We start from the raw sequence: 15,503 nt of genomic DNA on the forward strand, positions 1-15,503 counted from the left end.
TAGAAGGTCCCCTTTTGAGCATTCTCATATAAACTTGAACACATTGCAGTGGAAAAATCATTGTTTGAACAATGGCAACTGAAAATAAATACAACAATAAGCAGATTGAGAAATAATTATTTATTGACAAGAATAGTGTGAGAATCAGAATGGATGACTGATAATCATTGAAGTGCCCAATATCATCATGTCTTTGGAAAACTCCACTGTAAAATAAGGAGTGATTCAGTAGAATACCAAACACATACAGGACTGAGCAAATTATCAAATTAAATTACAGTAAGCAGCTAGCTACATTAATAGTCATTGTAGAATACAAAATGATCTAATATGAAGATGAGAGCGATGGGGAGAGAAATCAATCTTCAGTCAGTCTTCAATCAGATTAGATCTTGACCACTTGGCCGGCCACACAGGGACTGACTCTCTTCCCATCTATCGATGGGGCGCTCCTCTGGATGAGCAGCCTGCCATAAGTCCCTCCCACCTGGCCCTTGGTCAGGCGTCCAGGATTGACACACACGCAGCCAATCACATCCTGTGAAAAATATATATTTTTTTAGCTTCATTGTAAATATTTGTGTGTGTGTGTGTGTGTGTGTGAGAGAGTGAGTGAGTGTGAGAGAAAGATGCAAAGAGAGAGTGTTTCCACTGTGTGAACCAGCTATGTTGTTCACCTTGATGAAGAAGCGTAACTCGGAGGGGACGATGAGCACATCGGGACTGAGGGGCATCTGGCCGTAACCCTGGAACTTCTCATAGTCCATGTTCACCTCCTCCACAGGCGGGTACAAGGGGTAGTAGCTATATATTGAACACAGAACAGGGAAGAAATTAATTATTCTTGCCCTCAAACGAGTTCAAGAACAATAGCCAGAAAGTGACATAATTACTGTGTGGACACAGGATAGTAGTGTGTGGAATCTATGCCCTTTAAGCTAAACACTCCCCCCATTATTTTGGCCATGTGATGTCACATACAATTCAGCTTTTATCTCCTAATGTGTAACATGTTTGATATTTTTGAACATAATGGAAATAAGTTATTTGTGTTATCCTAGACAAAACATGTTATGCATTGTGTCCACATTTGTGGTTGTATTGTGTTTTTAAATTGTAAAAAAATAAAATCAATCAATCCCTTAGACCCCTCTGTCCCTGCGCTCACTCACTTTCTCTGGGTCAACATATGCTTCAAGATGCGTGAGAATCTGTCCGAGCCAGAGGCACTGAAACAAAGAACAGTAGGACCTCAAACACTTTGATCGAAGGAGCAGTCATGTTAAGCAACATACATCTGTGAACACCAACGAGATACAATGTAGAGGTTTGGAACCGAACACACATGCACTCACCAGCTGATCTCCTCTGCTCCCATGTGGAAAAGGATGTCTGTAGAGGTCAGGCCAAAGGTCACGCCATCGATGAGCAGGGTGCAGGGGTCAGGCACCAGGGTCATACGCTGAAGAGCCAATGAAAAGAAACAAATGTAACATTGAAGTAAGGCATGCTGTTTTTCTATGACCGAATACTTTTTGTATGATAAAACATTCTAGATTCTGAGTGACAGCAGGTGTCTCAGTTCTGAATGACATCATGCAGGCCATTTCACCTTTGCGTCATCCTTGCTGAGGTCCGGCAGGATGAAAGGGGGTTGTGGGTAAATGAAGTGATGGTGGACATCTCTCTGGGAGGGAACAAACACCAACCGACATCCAACTCTGAGGAGGAAGCAGAACTGTGTTTACAACAGCAAGGGAAGAGTTTGAGCTAATGCGGTTGGTATGTAGGGGGTCAAATGAAGCAGTGTGGGTGTAGTAACAGTGTGGTAAATAGGTAAATATAAAGTCATATTTACCCTTTGGTGCCTTCCACAATGCTTCCCACACATCTGGAGAAGATGGCATCAAACGTTTCCGTCACCAGAGATTTCTGTCACACACACACAAAGAAAGAAAAAACAATCAACTTCTGATAGACAATGCAAGTCAACATACTAGATATTGAAAAATAACTTGAGTCAGTAGCCAAGACAAAGAGAATGAAAAGGTACCTCTATCTGCTCATGTTTGGAGTCCACAAAGGGTCCCAGCTGTGGGTTAGAGAGGAGATGTGAGGGACAAACATACAAACTTCAGCCAAAGAGCAAAAAAGTGTGTCAGTGACTGAGTGTGACCTCGTGAAAACATGCAAATTCTACTGACCAGTATGCAAACGTCAGGGCGGTCCCTGGCGATGACGTTGATGAGGTCCACCAGGGGGTCAAAGGTCAGGCCGTCAGAGGGGGTGTAGGGACCACAGGCCACCATCACCAAAAACTGCTCTGGAACTGCGCGACAGCAGGGACGTTGGGGGGGGGGGGGGGGGGGGGGGTCAAGAGAGCTGTCAGAGGGGGTGTAGGGGCCACAGGCCCCCACTACCATCAGTTGCTCTGGTACTGTGTTAGAGCAGGGACGTTAGGGTGTGTAAGTGTGTGTGGTGCATACTCAGTTCCCTTCCTTACCATCAGGAATGTCCATGTCCATTTCCTGTTTGATGGGAGTTGAGTAGAATGGGAGAGGGACACCCTAAGAGATTGAAAATATCAAACAATTAAAACAAGAACTTAAAAGTCATACTGGTCAGCTTGAGAATCTCCAACAGAGCTTTTAGTCCTGGAATGGGCTTGATCAGGACCCAGGAAATCAAACAAAGGTGTTTTAGAAGAATCCCACTGACCTCAAAGAGTTTAGATGCCACAAACTTCTTCCCTGAAGTATTCATCCCCTCCATGACGACCACCTGTCCAGGGAAGAGTGAGTAGTCTCTGAGTTCAGACAGGTCTACTGGCACCTGCCGTCCACCCTGTTCAGGCCCTGCCTCCAACAGCACCGATTGAGAGTTAAGCTTCCCATTACTGTCACAGCACACCTGTCCCAGGACAATCACACTGTCCTACAGACAGAAAGAGAGAAGAGAAATTAACACACATCCCCACACAGCAGTGAAAGTAACAGGGGGAACATACTGTGTGAGAGTGACTGGTAGGCAGTGAGCTGCCTGTAAGTACCTGAGCAGGAAGAGACACAGGTGAGAACTCTTCTATGTTGAAGTTTGTCCTCAGTTCCTCTCCCAGCTCCTCAATCTTCTCGGTCAACACTGGCAAAGACAAAAGACAACATTCACATCGGCACATAAAAAAATGAAATAGAAAGTCCAAAAACAACACTAGTGATCTAACAGTCAAGATGAATGAAAGATGAGGAATAAGGAAGTAGCTGTGTCATCACAATCCTACTATAATCCAATAGTAGGATGTTTAAAATAACTATCGCAGTTGTAGTTTTGTTGCCTACCGTTGCGGACGTCCCTCAGCCTTTGAAACATGTACTTGTAGTTGTTAATCAAAGAGTCCTCTGATCCCTCTAGGAGCTCCAGCTGAACCCCGTTCGTCTGCCCTTTCCTCCCTGCCCAACGTGTGCCCTGGACGGCCCCAAATGTAGACACCACCTCCCCCCGACCTCCACGCTGACTGTACTTCTGAGAAGGGGTCACACTGCAGAGAGGAGGACACATTTGGGGATAAGGCAAGGGTGAGTGTGTGTGTGTGTTCACAGATGATTGTAGCGGTGTATCCATGTACACTACATTACCTAAAGTATGTGGACACCTGCTAATCAAACATCTCATTCCAAAGTCACGGGCAACAATATGGAGTTTGTCCCCCCCTTTGCTGCAATAACAGCCTCCACTCTTCTGTGAAGGCTTTCCACTAGATGTTGTAACATTGCTGCGGGGGCTTGCTTCCATTCAGCCACAAGAGCATTAGTGAGGTCGGGCAATTAGGCCGGGCTTGCAGTCAGCGTTCCAATTCATCCCAAAGGTGTTTGATGGGGTTGAGGTCAGGGCTCTGTGCAGGCCAGTCAAGTTCCTCCACAATGACCTCAATAAACCATTTCTGTATGGACCTCTGAGGTCTGAAACAGGAAAGGGCCCTCCCCCAAACTGTTGGCACAAGGTTGGAAGCACAGAAGCGTTTAGAATGTCATTGTATGCTGTAGCGTTAAGATTTCCCCTCACTGGAACTAAGGGGCCGCGCCAGAACCATGAAAAACAGCCCCAGACCATTATTCCTCCTCCACTCCACTGCTCGAGTCCAATAGTGGCAAGCTTTACACCACTCCAGCTGAAGCTTGGCATTACGCATAGTGATCTTAGGCTTGTGCGCAGCTGCTCAGCCATGGAAACCCATTTCAGGAATTTCCAGATGAGAAAAAATAAGAAACGTGCACACTGCTCTTGATAGTATCACTGGCTCTTTAATAAGCTTTAAGTATCAGCCTAAAAAAAAAGCAGTCATACTATCAAGAGCCGTGTGCACGTTTCTTATTTTTTCTCATTTTATTCAACTGTTACCATGCACCTGCAAAAAAAACAGCTCAGATGTGGAAGTGCCTTTTGAATTATGAATATCGAGACTAACAGTTAATGTGCTGAAGTTGCTTCCAGAGGCAGTTTGGAACTCAGTAGTGAGTGTTGCAACCGAGGACAGACAATTTTTACGAGCCACACGCTTCAGCACTCAGAGGTCCTGTTCTGTGAGCTTGTGTGCCTCCCACTTCACGGCTGAGCCGTTGCTGCACCTAGACATTGCCACTTCACAATAACAGCACTTACAGTTGAATGGGGCAACCCTAGCAGGGCAACATTTGTACGAACTAACTTGTTGGAAAGGTGGCATCCTATGACAGTGCCACTTTGAAAGTAAGAGCTTCAGTGGGGGCATTCTACTGCCAATGTTTGTCTATGGAGATTGCATGGCTGTGTGCTCGATTGTTTTACACCTGTCAGCAACAGGTGTGGCTGAAATAGCAGAATTCACTAATTTGAAGGGATGTCAACATAGTTTTGTATATATAGTGTATGTAGTTGTGTGTGGTGTACCTGGGGAAGAAGCTGGCCGAGCACAGCAGCAGGCTAGGACTGGCTATAAGAGCTGCACTCCTCTTAGACTGGGGGTGTTCTGGGGTGGTCAGGGCACGCTTCTGAGAACCCTAAAAACACAGAGCAGAGATAATGCTTTGTACAACACATATCAACAGAGACATACACTCAACAGACAGTTTATTAGGCACACCACTGGCGGTGAAGGGGATGTCCAACCAGTTACTAGATGGTTATACTTAATAAACTGTCCAGTGAGTGTGTGTAAAATACCTTAGCTGGGGTCGAATAGGAGTCCAGAAGACTCTCCTCTTCTTCTTCTGCTTTGATTCTGGAAAGGCAAAGTTAAGGGACAGCACCAGATAGAGTCCTGTATTGTTCAAACTGTCAAACATATAAACACACACACTAAAATATTTCTTAAGCAATCCTAAGCGAAACATTTAACACTAAGATAGAGATTGTGTGTGTATAAACTGTAGAGGATACAGGTCGTGCAGCGAGTTGATATCCCTGGTTCTGTTGTGTGATTCCTCTCGCTTTGCGATGGACGGCTTGGCCTTGTATTTCTTGTTTAGAACCTGCAGCAGCGCAAGATCATTCAACAATGAAGACCAAGCGAGTGTGTGAGTGAGAAAGGGGTCATATGTGTCTTTCTCCCACCTCATGCTCAAACTGCTCCAGTGTGTTCAAACTAAGTTTCAAGCCTCCCTTGGTGGTGCTGAAAGCCACCCACTCCAGGACTATCTCATCCCCCTGCAACCTGTTGCACAGACACTGCTCCAACACTGGAAAATAAGTAGTAAGTATGCCAAGATCACTGGTCATTTGGCTAACAAAACATTAGCAAAGCAAGTTCGTTTGTTAGCTTAATGGGATAAGACCGAGGGAAGAAAATTGCACTTACTCTTGTCCAATATGTCGTCTCCACAATCAATGTCGAACGTGTTCAGCTCCGATTTGATTCTATCTGCATTTACTAATGCCATTGTTTTACAAATTAACTGAGCCAATTAACGTGTGGAATATCTGATAGGGGGGAAAAAAACTACAAATAAAACAAGATACACCAGCCAACTACTGCCAAGAACAATGTTGTGATAGTTAATAAGCCTGCTAGCTATTTTCACAGCCTTGCTACCACTTCCGACATCATTATGATTCGCAAATACTCGAACAATTAAAAGTTAACTAGCTAACAGTTATACGACAACCAACAATAACTTGATTAATAATAATAGCAGTTGGGAAACTACCATTACCTTTCCGTATTCTCATCGATTTTGCCGCGAAATTTCGTCGCAGATGTTGGCGGCCGGATTAGACGTCACAGATCAAACCCTAGAGCTACAAAACGAGGAGCTCGGTGTATTTGCCAAGCTGCACTGCCATCTACTGTTTATTTTGATAGTGACGCTTAATGTTTAAATACATTAAATACATGAAAACAGAAATAGAAAAAATTGTCTCGCTGTGTCTTCCAGTTTTAATTTACATTCACATCATAGAAACATACATATTTATATCGCACTTAATAAATATCACAATATATAATACAAAACAAATACAATGAATTGACTGTTATAGTACAAGAGAACGAAACATCAGCATGTTCAGATTTCCTTCCCACTTGCAAAGTTCTTAGGTCTGCTGCAGGTGAGCGTGTCCGCCTAAGAAACACAGTGGCAAACACAGGACTAGTAAATCATATGCTCACATACCCTAGCCACGGCTACAAGGGTATTTATAATACTGAACTCAAGTCCAGCACATTTCAAAGCAGTAACACAGCCATAGTGTTAGACTTGGCCACTTATCATAACACAACATATTATAAAATGAAATGTTTACATGGCATAATTTATTAGTGGACTTCCACAAATACTGTATCATAAGTGGCATGCCTGGATTTGAACCTTTATTTAAACCTTGTTCATCACTGTCCCCTTTTCTTTGTATGTCAGATGGTCCAGCACCATCCTCAGACAATTACTTTATTTTTTGGTCTAATTCAAATTTCTGGATAAGGCTTAAAATACAGGATACAATCTTGCTATGTCACATGATTGTGCAAAACACAGGGCCCTAGTATAATACACTGGACTCAACTCAACACCCTGGATTCACATCCCACTGACCTGTCCCCAGTAACACCTGCCACTAGGCACTACACGGCCAGCTGTGACTCTCTGTAGAGACTCATGGAGAGAGGCTGACAGCTCATAGGTGTCCTGCACCTAACACACACACACACACACACACACACACACACACACACACACACACACACACACACACACACACACACACACACACACACACACACACACACACACACACACACACACAGTGAGTCACCAGTCATATACTGTGAAATCGATCAAAATGTATTGTTTAGGCTCTTTCACAGTACAGTTATTGCAGTAGTTATGTAGCTACCATCATGCGGTCCAGACAGGCTGCTCTGAACTCCATGTTGGTGCTGCTGCTCACCACACAGCCTATAGATCTCAGCATCACACCCAGGGCAGAGCACATCTTCTCCTGAGCCTGGCAGACCGACAGACAGGCAGGCAGATCGACAGACAGGAAGACCGACCGAGAGACAGGCAGACCGACACACAGAGACAGACATATCGACAGAGAGACAGACAGGTAGGCAGAGAGACTGACAGACACACAGAGAGAAAACCAGACAGAGACAGACAGGCAAGAGAGACAGAGAGACATGCAGAGAGACAGAAAGTCGTGTTTGGGAAATGCCATACACATAATGATTAGAAGAGAATCTCTGATAGTGAATTTTGTGCAATGTGTATAGTCAGAGTACATAGTGTTTTACTTTGTGTATGTGTGTGTGTGCGTGTGTGTGTGTGTGTGCGTGCCTGCATAGGTAAGTGAGTGAGTGTGTATAAACTCCAAGTACAGAGCACTTGCCTTGTCTCTCAGCTGCTGGTCTTTCAGCGTGCTCTGCAGCAGTGTGTTCAGGGCTGCTGTCACCGCCTCCCTGTTGTACCTCAACACATCCTCCAGGTGGAGCTCTAACAGCTCCTCGCTGGCTGCAGGAAGACATGAAACTTTCAGCCAAACCACTGTGATGAGATGAGACACTGTAAATTGATATTTCAATGTCACCCTGGAGTGAACCACAATTGCTCTGAATGTCAGAATGCACAATTAAAATAACAATGAGGTCACTGAATTGGTCTTCTAAAGAAAGGGTGCTGACAGGTCAAGCATGTGGTTTATGGGTAATCACAAATATGCCACTCCAACGGTGTTGTTCTTTTGACTACTTATAACATCCGTACACTATAATGCAACGTTGGGTTTTAAATTGAACCTCCACTCCAATTATTTTAACTAAGAGACAAACAGGAGTTTGACTGTGGTCTGCTTCCTACCTCCTGAGCACAGTGAGCTGTAACTGTCTGTTAAATCATATTGTGACACTGAGTGAAACAATCCTGTGGTAAGAAATATACTCATTTTCTCCTTGAGTGAACCACAGCTTCATCAGTCAGGGTACTTAAATTAGAGCTTTTGTTTGTTGAGTTTATTTCCTCACCCATGAAGTCAGAGAGCTGGGAGTGGAAGGGGTCACTGTGCTGGAGGAACAGGAACAGAGAGAGGTTCTGATCCACAGCGGGGATCCATTCTGGCTCAGTTTCCTGACACTGTGCTCTGTCTATACTGTACACAGTGTCACTGCAGAGTGGATCTGTTGAAAGGTGGTAGCAAAGTAATGTTAATGTAAGACAGTGTTGAAAGAATGGCTGTTTGAAATCAGCAGATGGATTGTTAGCGTCATCACACAATAAATGAGTTTGTCAGCAAGGCCCTAGTCGGAACATAATACTGTATACATAACAAGCTGTGTTCAGTGGACTGGATGTCATCATTTCTAAATATTTAGGTCATGCTGATGATAATAATAGGCAACATGCACTGAACACGTCTTTGCATAGTCACGCCTACTCAATGCTAAATTATGGAAATGTAGTTCATGCCCCATATAGTCATTGGTGAATGCAAATACTGAACAGTATTTGCAAAACAATTGTCCAAACCTGACACTGCAAGGAGTAGGTATTTAACCTGTGTATCAGGACATGTTTTACATTGTTTCTATGTTATAACAATATACTTAGATTTAAAAATATATATATATATAAAACACTTTATCATTACTAGATAAACAAATCAAATTTGATATATTATTTAATATTTTGCTTATCTTGCACCTGAGGTGGTGGAGTGTGTTAGGGTACAGGTAAGCCCAGAGAGACCCAGCCCCTCCAGGGCCAGACAGGCAGGCAGCTGCTGTAGGAAGGCTGAGGGCCCCAGCAGGGGAAGGTTACTGGGGCTGTACAGCAGCACGTACCACTGGGGTTAAAGACTGATGGTTCAGTAGGAATAAGGGTCTACTGTCACTACTCAGACATCTTTCAAATGGCCTTATCTAAACAACTAGCCCCAAAGGCAAGGGGATATGAATACATAACACACAGTGTGTGATAGATAGATAAAGGATATCTGTATGCGTGTGACTCTGGTTGCCAGGTTGGGGTACTGCAACACACAGGGGGTGAGAACAGTGACTGGTAGGAGGTGCAGCTCCCCATACAGGCCTCTCTCCATGGCCTCAGGCGGGATAAGTAGAGGTAACCCACCTCCTAATACAGGGTGGACTCGCTGGCACCACGGGCCTGCTCCTACTGACATGGGAGGCCTGCAGGACCAACACACAGACACACACACCACATGCACATAATTACAATATGATGTACTGTGAATAAAAGAGGTCAACTGTTTCTCCAACCTATACGATGACAAGAGACATGGGAGTAATGCTGACTGCGTGATAGAAGAAGCAACGTCCATGATCACAGTCTGGTCCTTCAGGGTGAGTCTCTCTGCCTTCCCACTAAGAAAAAACAGAGTAAAACACATTAATAACATAATATTATTCCACAATACACACACATGAAATATATTCAGTGGCAGTAATAATAGAATATACCTAAAAATTCTCTGGTATGTTTCTCCTTCCAATTTAAATTTGAGGTGAATTTTCACCCCTGCGTTAGTCAGGCTCAGTTTGTGCAAGAAGCCCTCTGTGTGTGACCACACCTTACACCTGTCCAGTTTCACCTCACTGATCTGGAGAATAAAGGACACATACCCGACTCAAGTGTCACACCTTTCCATTTAGTTACTTTAGTTTGCCCACTGTGCTCTGTGTGGTGACTAAAATTAAAATTGTGCAGTACACTATTTTGTGGAGATACTCTCTTGTCTATTGTCAACTGACATGCTGACTAACAGGTGTACGTGTGGCTAAGCCTGGTGGGTACTGTAGTTCACCCACCTGAAAGGACAGAAGGAAGTGGAGAGGGCCATAGATTTCGGTGAAGGCACATAGTTCCTCTGGGTCAGGGGCAGGGCAGGGGGAGGGGCCCAGTCTCCTCCAGAACTCTAACACAATCCATTAGAGAGGAAGATAAACACAGGAACTCAGTTGGAAAACAGACAGAAAGCCAAGACACATTAAAGGGCATGACTTCTCACATACACCTAAAGAGCCTATGCACAAAGCTGTGGGCACAGTTGTGAGTTGATTGTGTGTGTGTGTGTGTGACCCTAAGTCAACCCAAAACAGGAACAACTTACCGTAACCTTCTGTGTACTACAAGTACTACCATGTGTCTAAATGATTCATACCCTTCCTAGTTCAGAACCCACCTTGTTGGACTTCTTCCACTGTGACTCCTGAGCACCAGGGTCCTGCAACTGCAACTGTACAAATAACACATTAGCTAGACCCACGGCTAGTCTAACCTGATGTTTTTTTATGATTTATAAAAGCTTCTAGGTAATTCAGACCTGTCCATACCTGTGCAGTTGACCACCTGGCCGCTGGGTGGCTGGCCCGGCGCGGCCCACAACAGGACCAGTAGTCCCCCTCCATCTACGACTAAGGACTTTTCTAGCCGTTCTCTCCCCCAACGGGCAAGTAACATCAGTGATTGTAAAACCTAACACAAAACAAACTATTATTTGGGATAAGTCAACTCAAAGACACATTGTGATAGCTGAAGAAAATAACCCGTACTAGAGATTAGTTGTGTGGCGGTAGCTAGCTAGCTAGCTAGCCGCATGGAAGTGAAAACTGTGGCTAGTTAGCTAACTAGACAAGAGAAATCTGTCAATTTCGGTTTATATTTCAAAAAATGCACCTGTTGTATATGTTTCATCATCTTCACCGAGAGTTTCCGTCCCTAGCAGAGATGAGACAGGTGTGGGTGAATGCGGCTTGACAGACTTCAAAACATTTGCACGGCGCCTTTGATCCTTTCGGATTCAAATCTCGCGCCACAAATTGATGCGCTTCGGTTTTGAGGCACGTGCGAGGCACATCTTGCTGTCCCGCATCCGGTTATCTCGTGCTGCAATATTTTCAAATGACATATCCCGAGTTTATTTAAGACAAGAATAGTTTAATTTGTATATGACACATTGTGTTCAGGGGTGATTTCATAAATTTTTAAAATCAGCCCTATCATTCGTGTGGGTCATCAAAGGGTCAAGGGACAATAACATGCTTTTAAATTAGTATATGAAAATGCACGCTTACTCCGTGACAACCATGGACACCTACATGACTCACTGCCAGGCATTTGGGTAAAACTTGATATACTACCGAATGGTGATTTGCTTTCATTATAGGCCAACTCTTGCAACTCTGGTCTGTCCATGTGTATTGTGTAGTCTAATTACTCCTCTAATTTCCATCCTTAACTGCTTCTCTCCTTTACTCCCTGCAGAATACCTCTGTGGGTGGCACCACTGCTCCGCGCTGCTTCGCGTCCTAGGAGTGACCACGCACGGCGAAAAAAGGCCTACAAATGTATTCAGCGGAAACTGGTGAGGGAGATGCTGATCGTATCACAGCATTAATTGTGTGTATTTGTATTTATGATGGAGTATGCCCTCAGGCCACTACTCTACTACCACACATCTATAACCCAAAATCTGTGTGTACATGTGTGACCACGCACGGCGAACTGCTACCCCTGTTGGTATTATCTAAGTGAGTTTCAGTATATGGATGTTATCTGTTACTAGCAAGTTACCGATTTCATGAACATTGTTTCTTAGGCTACATATGTTAATCTGGGCATATTGTTTTTATTGTTTTACTTGGAAGTTTATCAGAGGTAGACATGCCAGTGATATTTATGTTTGAGCTGATAGCACAGGTTGAGCTGCACACAGTGGACTTCCTACTAGGGCAAACCGCCTCAGTGCTAACAGTATGACTCGGGTTTACTGGCACATGATTACTGCAGACAACAGCTGTAGGCCTACAGCATCATTGCGCAAAATGGTACGCAGCATCATCTGGATATGTGTGCAACAAAAGGGCAACATTCACCTTTTGCTACCATTTCTGTCAAGCTGTCTACACATATAGTTTGATGCATACTTTGATTAATCAAACCTATGGACCACACATAACGCACTGTAACTGCCTCTGCAACGAAATGCTGCAAGGCAAATGCAGCGTTCCATTGGAAATGAATGTGTTTCTGGTGTGCCAAAATGCAATGACACTGTCGGTGTGATTGAGGTGTCAGGCTCTACAGGACTGGGTGTCTCAGGCACTGCACGCTCTTGGATAGCATCATACCTGGCAGGCTGCTCCTACTAGGTGACATGGAGAGGATCTCTGTCTGCACCACGTACTCACACTATTGGTGTCCCCCAGGGTTCGGTTCTAGGCCCTCTCCTCTTCTCTCTATACACCAAGTCACTCGGCTTGATTATACATTGAATGGTCTCTCCAATCATTGCTAAAGTGCATTTGGAAAGTATTCAGACCCCTTGACTTTTTCCACATTTTGTTAAGTTACAGCCTTATTCTAAAATTGATTAAATAATCATTTTTCCTCATCAATCTACACACAATACCCCATAACGACAAAGCAAAACACATTGGTAGAAATTTGTGCAAATGTATAATAATAAAAAAAAATAGAAATTACATTTACATAAGTATTCAGACCCTTTACTCAGTATTTTGTTGAAGCACCTTTGGCAGTGATTACAGGCTCAAGTCTTCTTGGGTATGACGCTACAAGCTTGGCACAGCTGTATTTGGGGAGTTTCTCCAATTCTTTCTCTGCATTGCTATTTTCAGGTCTCCGGAGATGTTCGATCGGGTTCAAGTCCAGACTCTGGCTAGGCCACTCAAAGATATTTAGATACTCAAACAGAAGCCACACCTGCGTTGTATTGGCTGTGTGCTTAGGGTCATTGTCCTGTTGGAAGGTGAACCTTCTCCCCACTCTGAGGTCCTAAGCGCTCTGGAGCAGGTTTTCATCAAGGATATTTTCCTCAATCCTGGCTAGTCTTCCAGTCCCTGTTGCTGAAAAACATCCCCACAGCATGATGCTGCCACCACCATGCTTCACCGTAGGGATTGTGCCAGGTTTTCTCCAGACGTGACACTTGGCTTTCAGGCCAAAATTCCATCTTGGTTTCATCAGACCATAGAATCTAGTTTCTCATGGTTTGAGAGTCCTTTTGGCAATCTCCAAGCGGGCTGTCTTGTGCCTTTTATTGAGGAGTGGCTCCGGTCTGGCCACTCTACCATAAAGACCTGATTGGTGGAGTGCTGCAGAGATGGTTGTTCTCCTGGAATGTTCTCCTATCTCCACAGAGGAACTCTGGAGCTCTGTCAGAGTGACCATCAGGTTCTTGGTGACCCCCCTGACCAAGGCCCTTCTCCTCCGATTGCTCAGTTTGGCCGGGCGGATAGCTCTAGGAAAAGTCTTGGTGGTGCCAAACTTCTTCCATTTAAGAATGATGTTCTTAAATACTCTGTCTACTCTGTTCTTGGGGACATTCAATGCTGCAGAAATGTTTTGGTACCCTTCCCCAGATATGTGCCCCAAAACAATCCTGTCTCGGAGCTCTATGGACAATTCCTTCGACCTCATGGCTTGGTTTTTGCTCTGTCAACTGTGGGACCTTATATAGACAGGTGTGTACCTTTCCAAATCATGTCCAATCAATTCAATTTACCACAGGTGGACTCCAATCAAGTTGTAGAAACATCTCAAGGATGATCAATGGAAACAGGCTGCACCTGAGCTCAATTATGGGTCTCATAGAAAAGGATCTGAATACTTATGTAAATAAGGTATTTCAGTTTTTTATATATATATATATATATATATATATATACACATTTGCAAAAATGTCTAAAACCCAAGAAGACTTGTAGATTGATAAGGAAAACAATTAATTTAATCAATTTCAGTCTGTAACGTAACAAGTCTGTAACGTAACAAAATGTGGAAAAAGACAAGGGGTCTGAATACTTTCCGAATGCACTGTATGTGGATGACACTCAACTACTTTTCTCCTTTTACCCTTCTGACACCTGGGTGGCGAAACGCATCTCTGCTTGCCTGGCAGATATCTCAGCGTGTATATCGTCACACCACCTCAAGCTCAACCTCGGCAAGATGGAACTGCTCTTCCTCCTGGGGAAGGCCTGCCCGCTCCAAGACTTCTCCATCACGGTTGACAAATCCACAGTGTCCCCCTCCCAGAGTGCAAAGAACCTTGGCATGACCCTGGACAACACCCTGTTATTCTCTGCAAATATCGCTCCTGCAGGTTCATGCTCCACAACATCAGTAGAGACCAGAGGTGGCGAGTACGACCCTACCTCACACAGCAAGCGGCACAGGTCCTAATCCAGGCACTTGTCATCTCCCGTCTGGACTTGCTGTTGCCTGGGTTCCTCGCTTGTGCCATCAATCTTGCAGCCCACCTGGTGTTAAACCTTACCGAGCTCTCCCATGTCACCCGCTCTTCGGCACACTCCACTGGCTTTCAGTCGAAGCTCACATCCACAAAACCATGGTACTTGCCTACAGAGCAGCAAGAGGAATGGCCTCTCCCTACCTTCAGGCTATGCTCAAACCCTTCACCCCAAACTGAGTACTCTGTTCTGCCATCTTTGGTCTCTTGGCCCTCCCTCCCTTACAGAAGGGAAGCTTCCGCTCAGCCCAGTCAAAGCTCTTCTCTGTCCTGGCACCCCAATTGTGGAACCAGCTTCCCCTGAAGCTAGGACAGCAGAGTCCCTGCCCAACTTCCAAAAACATCTGAAACCTTTCCTCTTCAAAGAGCATCCCACAGCCCCCCCTCCCCCAACTCCACATTAACTAACACTCACACTTGACTTTTTTCCCCTCACTATCACTGACTTTGCTGATAACTACTTTGAGGAAAAATGTACGTACTATGACTGAGATATGTGATTGTGCAACCGAACCATCTTAAGATGAATGCACTAACTGTAAGTCACTCTAGATAAGAGCGTCTGCTAACTGACTAAAATATAAATGTGTGTGTGTGAGTTAGTGTGAATGAATGATGCATTGAGGTCAGGGATGTTTGACCAGTGAGCACTGCACTTAACTGTAGGCCAATTGTATCTCTCCCATACATCTCCCCTTTACCCTGTACAGTATCACCATGGGGTGGGCTGCCAGAAGGGTGAC

The 15,503-nt window shown here is 44.5% G+C and overlaps 2 protein-coding genes across 3 annotated transcripts; both read right to left on the reverse strand.

Annotated features, from left to right (window-relative positions):
- Positions 1 to 105: 105 nt before the first annotated feature.
- Positions 106 to 6,324, reverse strand: pola2 (polymerase (DNA directed), alpha 2). The gene is made up of 18 exons (XM_031797211.1): positions 6,186 to 6,324; positions 5,831 to 5,952; positions 5,587 to 5,711; positions 5,413 to 5,504; positions 5,197 to 5,254; positions 4,924 to 5,033; positions 3,336 to 3,535; positions 3,050 to 3,138; positions 2,719 to 2,934; positions 2,504 to 2,567; positions 2,205 to 2,329; positions 2,054 to 2,092; positions 1,859 to 1,932; positions 1,613 to 1,721; positions 1,356 to 1,462; positions 1,173 to 1,229; positions 678 to 804; positions 106 to 538 (listed from the first exon to the last, which is right to left on the reverse strand). Exons 2-18 carry the CDS (start codon positions 5,910 to 5,912, stop codon positions 386 to 388), a joined length of 1,827 nt encoding a protein of 608 aa, XP_031653071.1. The 5' UTR covers positions 5,913 to 5,952; positions 6,186 to 6,324; the 3' UTR covers positions 106 to 385.
- Positions 6,325 to 6,391: 67 nt separating this feature from the next.
- On the reverse strand, positions 6,392 to 11,333 carry top6bl (TOP6B like initiator of meiotic double strand breaks). 2 transcript variants are annotated; one of them, XM_031797212.1, is made up of 13 exons: positions 11,163 to 11,333; positions 10,820 to 10,961; positions 10,669 to 10,722; positions 10,295 to 10,401; positions 9,947 to 10,086; positions 9,782 to 9,850; positions 9,460 to 9,655; positions 9,168 to 9,303; positions 8,492 to 8,644; positions 7,861 to 7,982; positions 7,363 to 7,473; positions 7,062 to 7,160; positions 6,392 to 6,593 (listed from the first exon to the last, which is right to left on the reverse strand). In XM_031797212.1, the coding sequence occupies exons 1-13, from the start codon at positions 11,181 to 11,183 to the stop codon at positions 6,537 to 6,539; spliced, it is 1,407 nt and encodes a 468-aa protein (XP_031653072.1). In that variant the 5' UTR covers positions 11,184 to 11,333; the 3' UTR covers positions 6,392 to 6,536. The 2 variants fall into 2 exon arrangements, with proteins under 2 accessions (XP_031653072.1, XP_031653073.1); XM_031797213.1 differs by lacking the exon at positions 9,947 to 10,086 and having other exon boundaries at positions 11,163 to 11,298.
- Between the last annotated feature and the right edge of the window lie 4,170 nt (positions 11,334 to 15,503).

This window comes from Oncorhynchus kisutch, linkage group LG19, assembly GCF_002021735.2.
Source record: "Oncorhynchus kisutch isolate 150728-3 linkage group LG19, Okis_V2, whole genome shotgun sequence".
Classification (NCBI taxonomy): domain Eukaryota; kingdom Metazoa; phylum Chordata; class Actinopteri; order Salmoniformes; family Salmonidae; genus Oncorhynchus; species Oncorhynchus kisutch.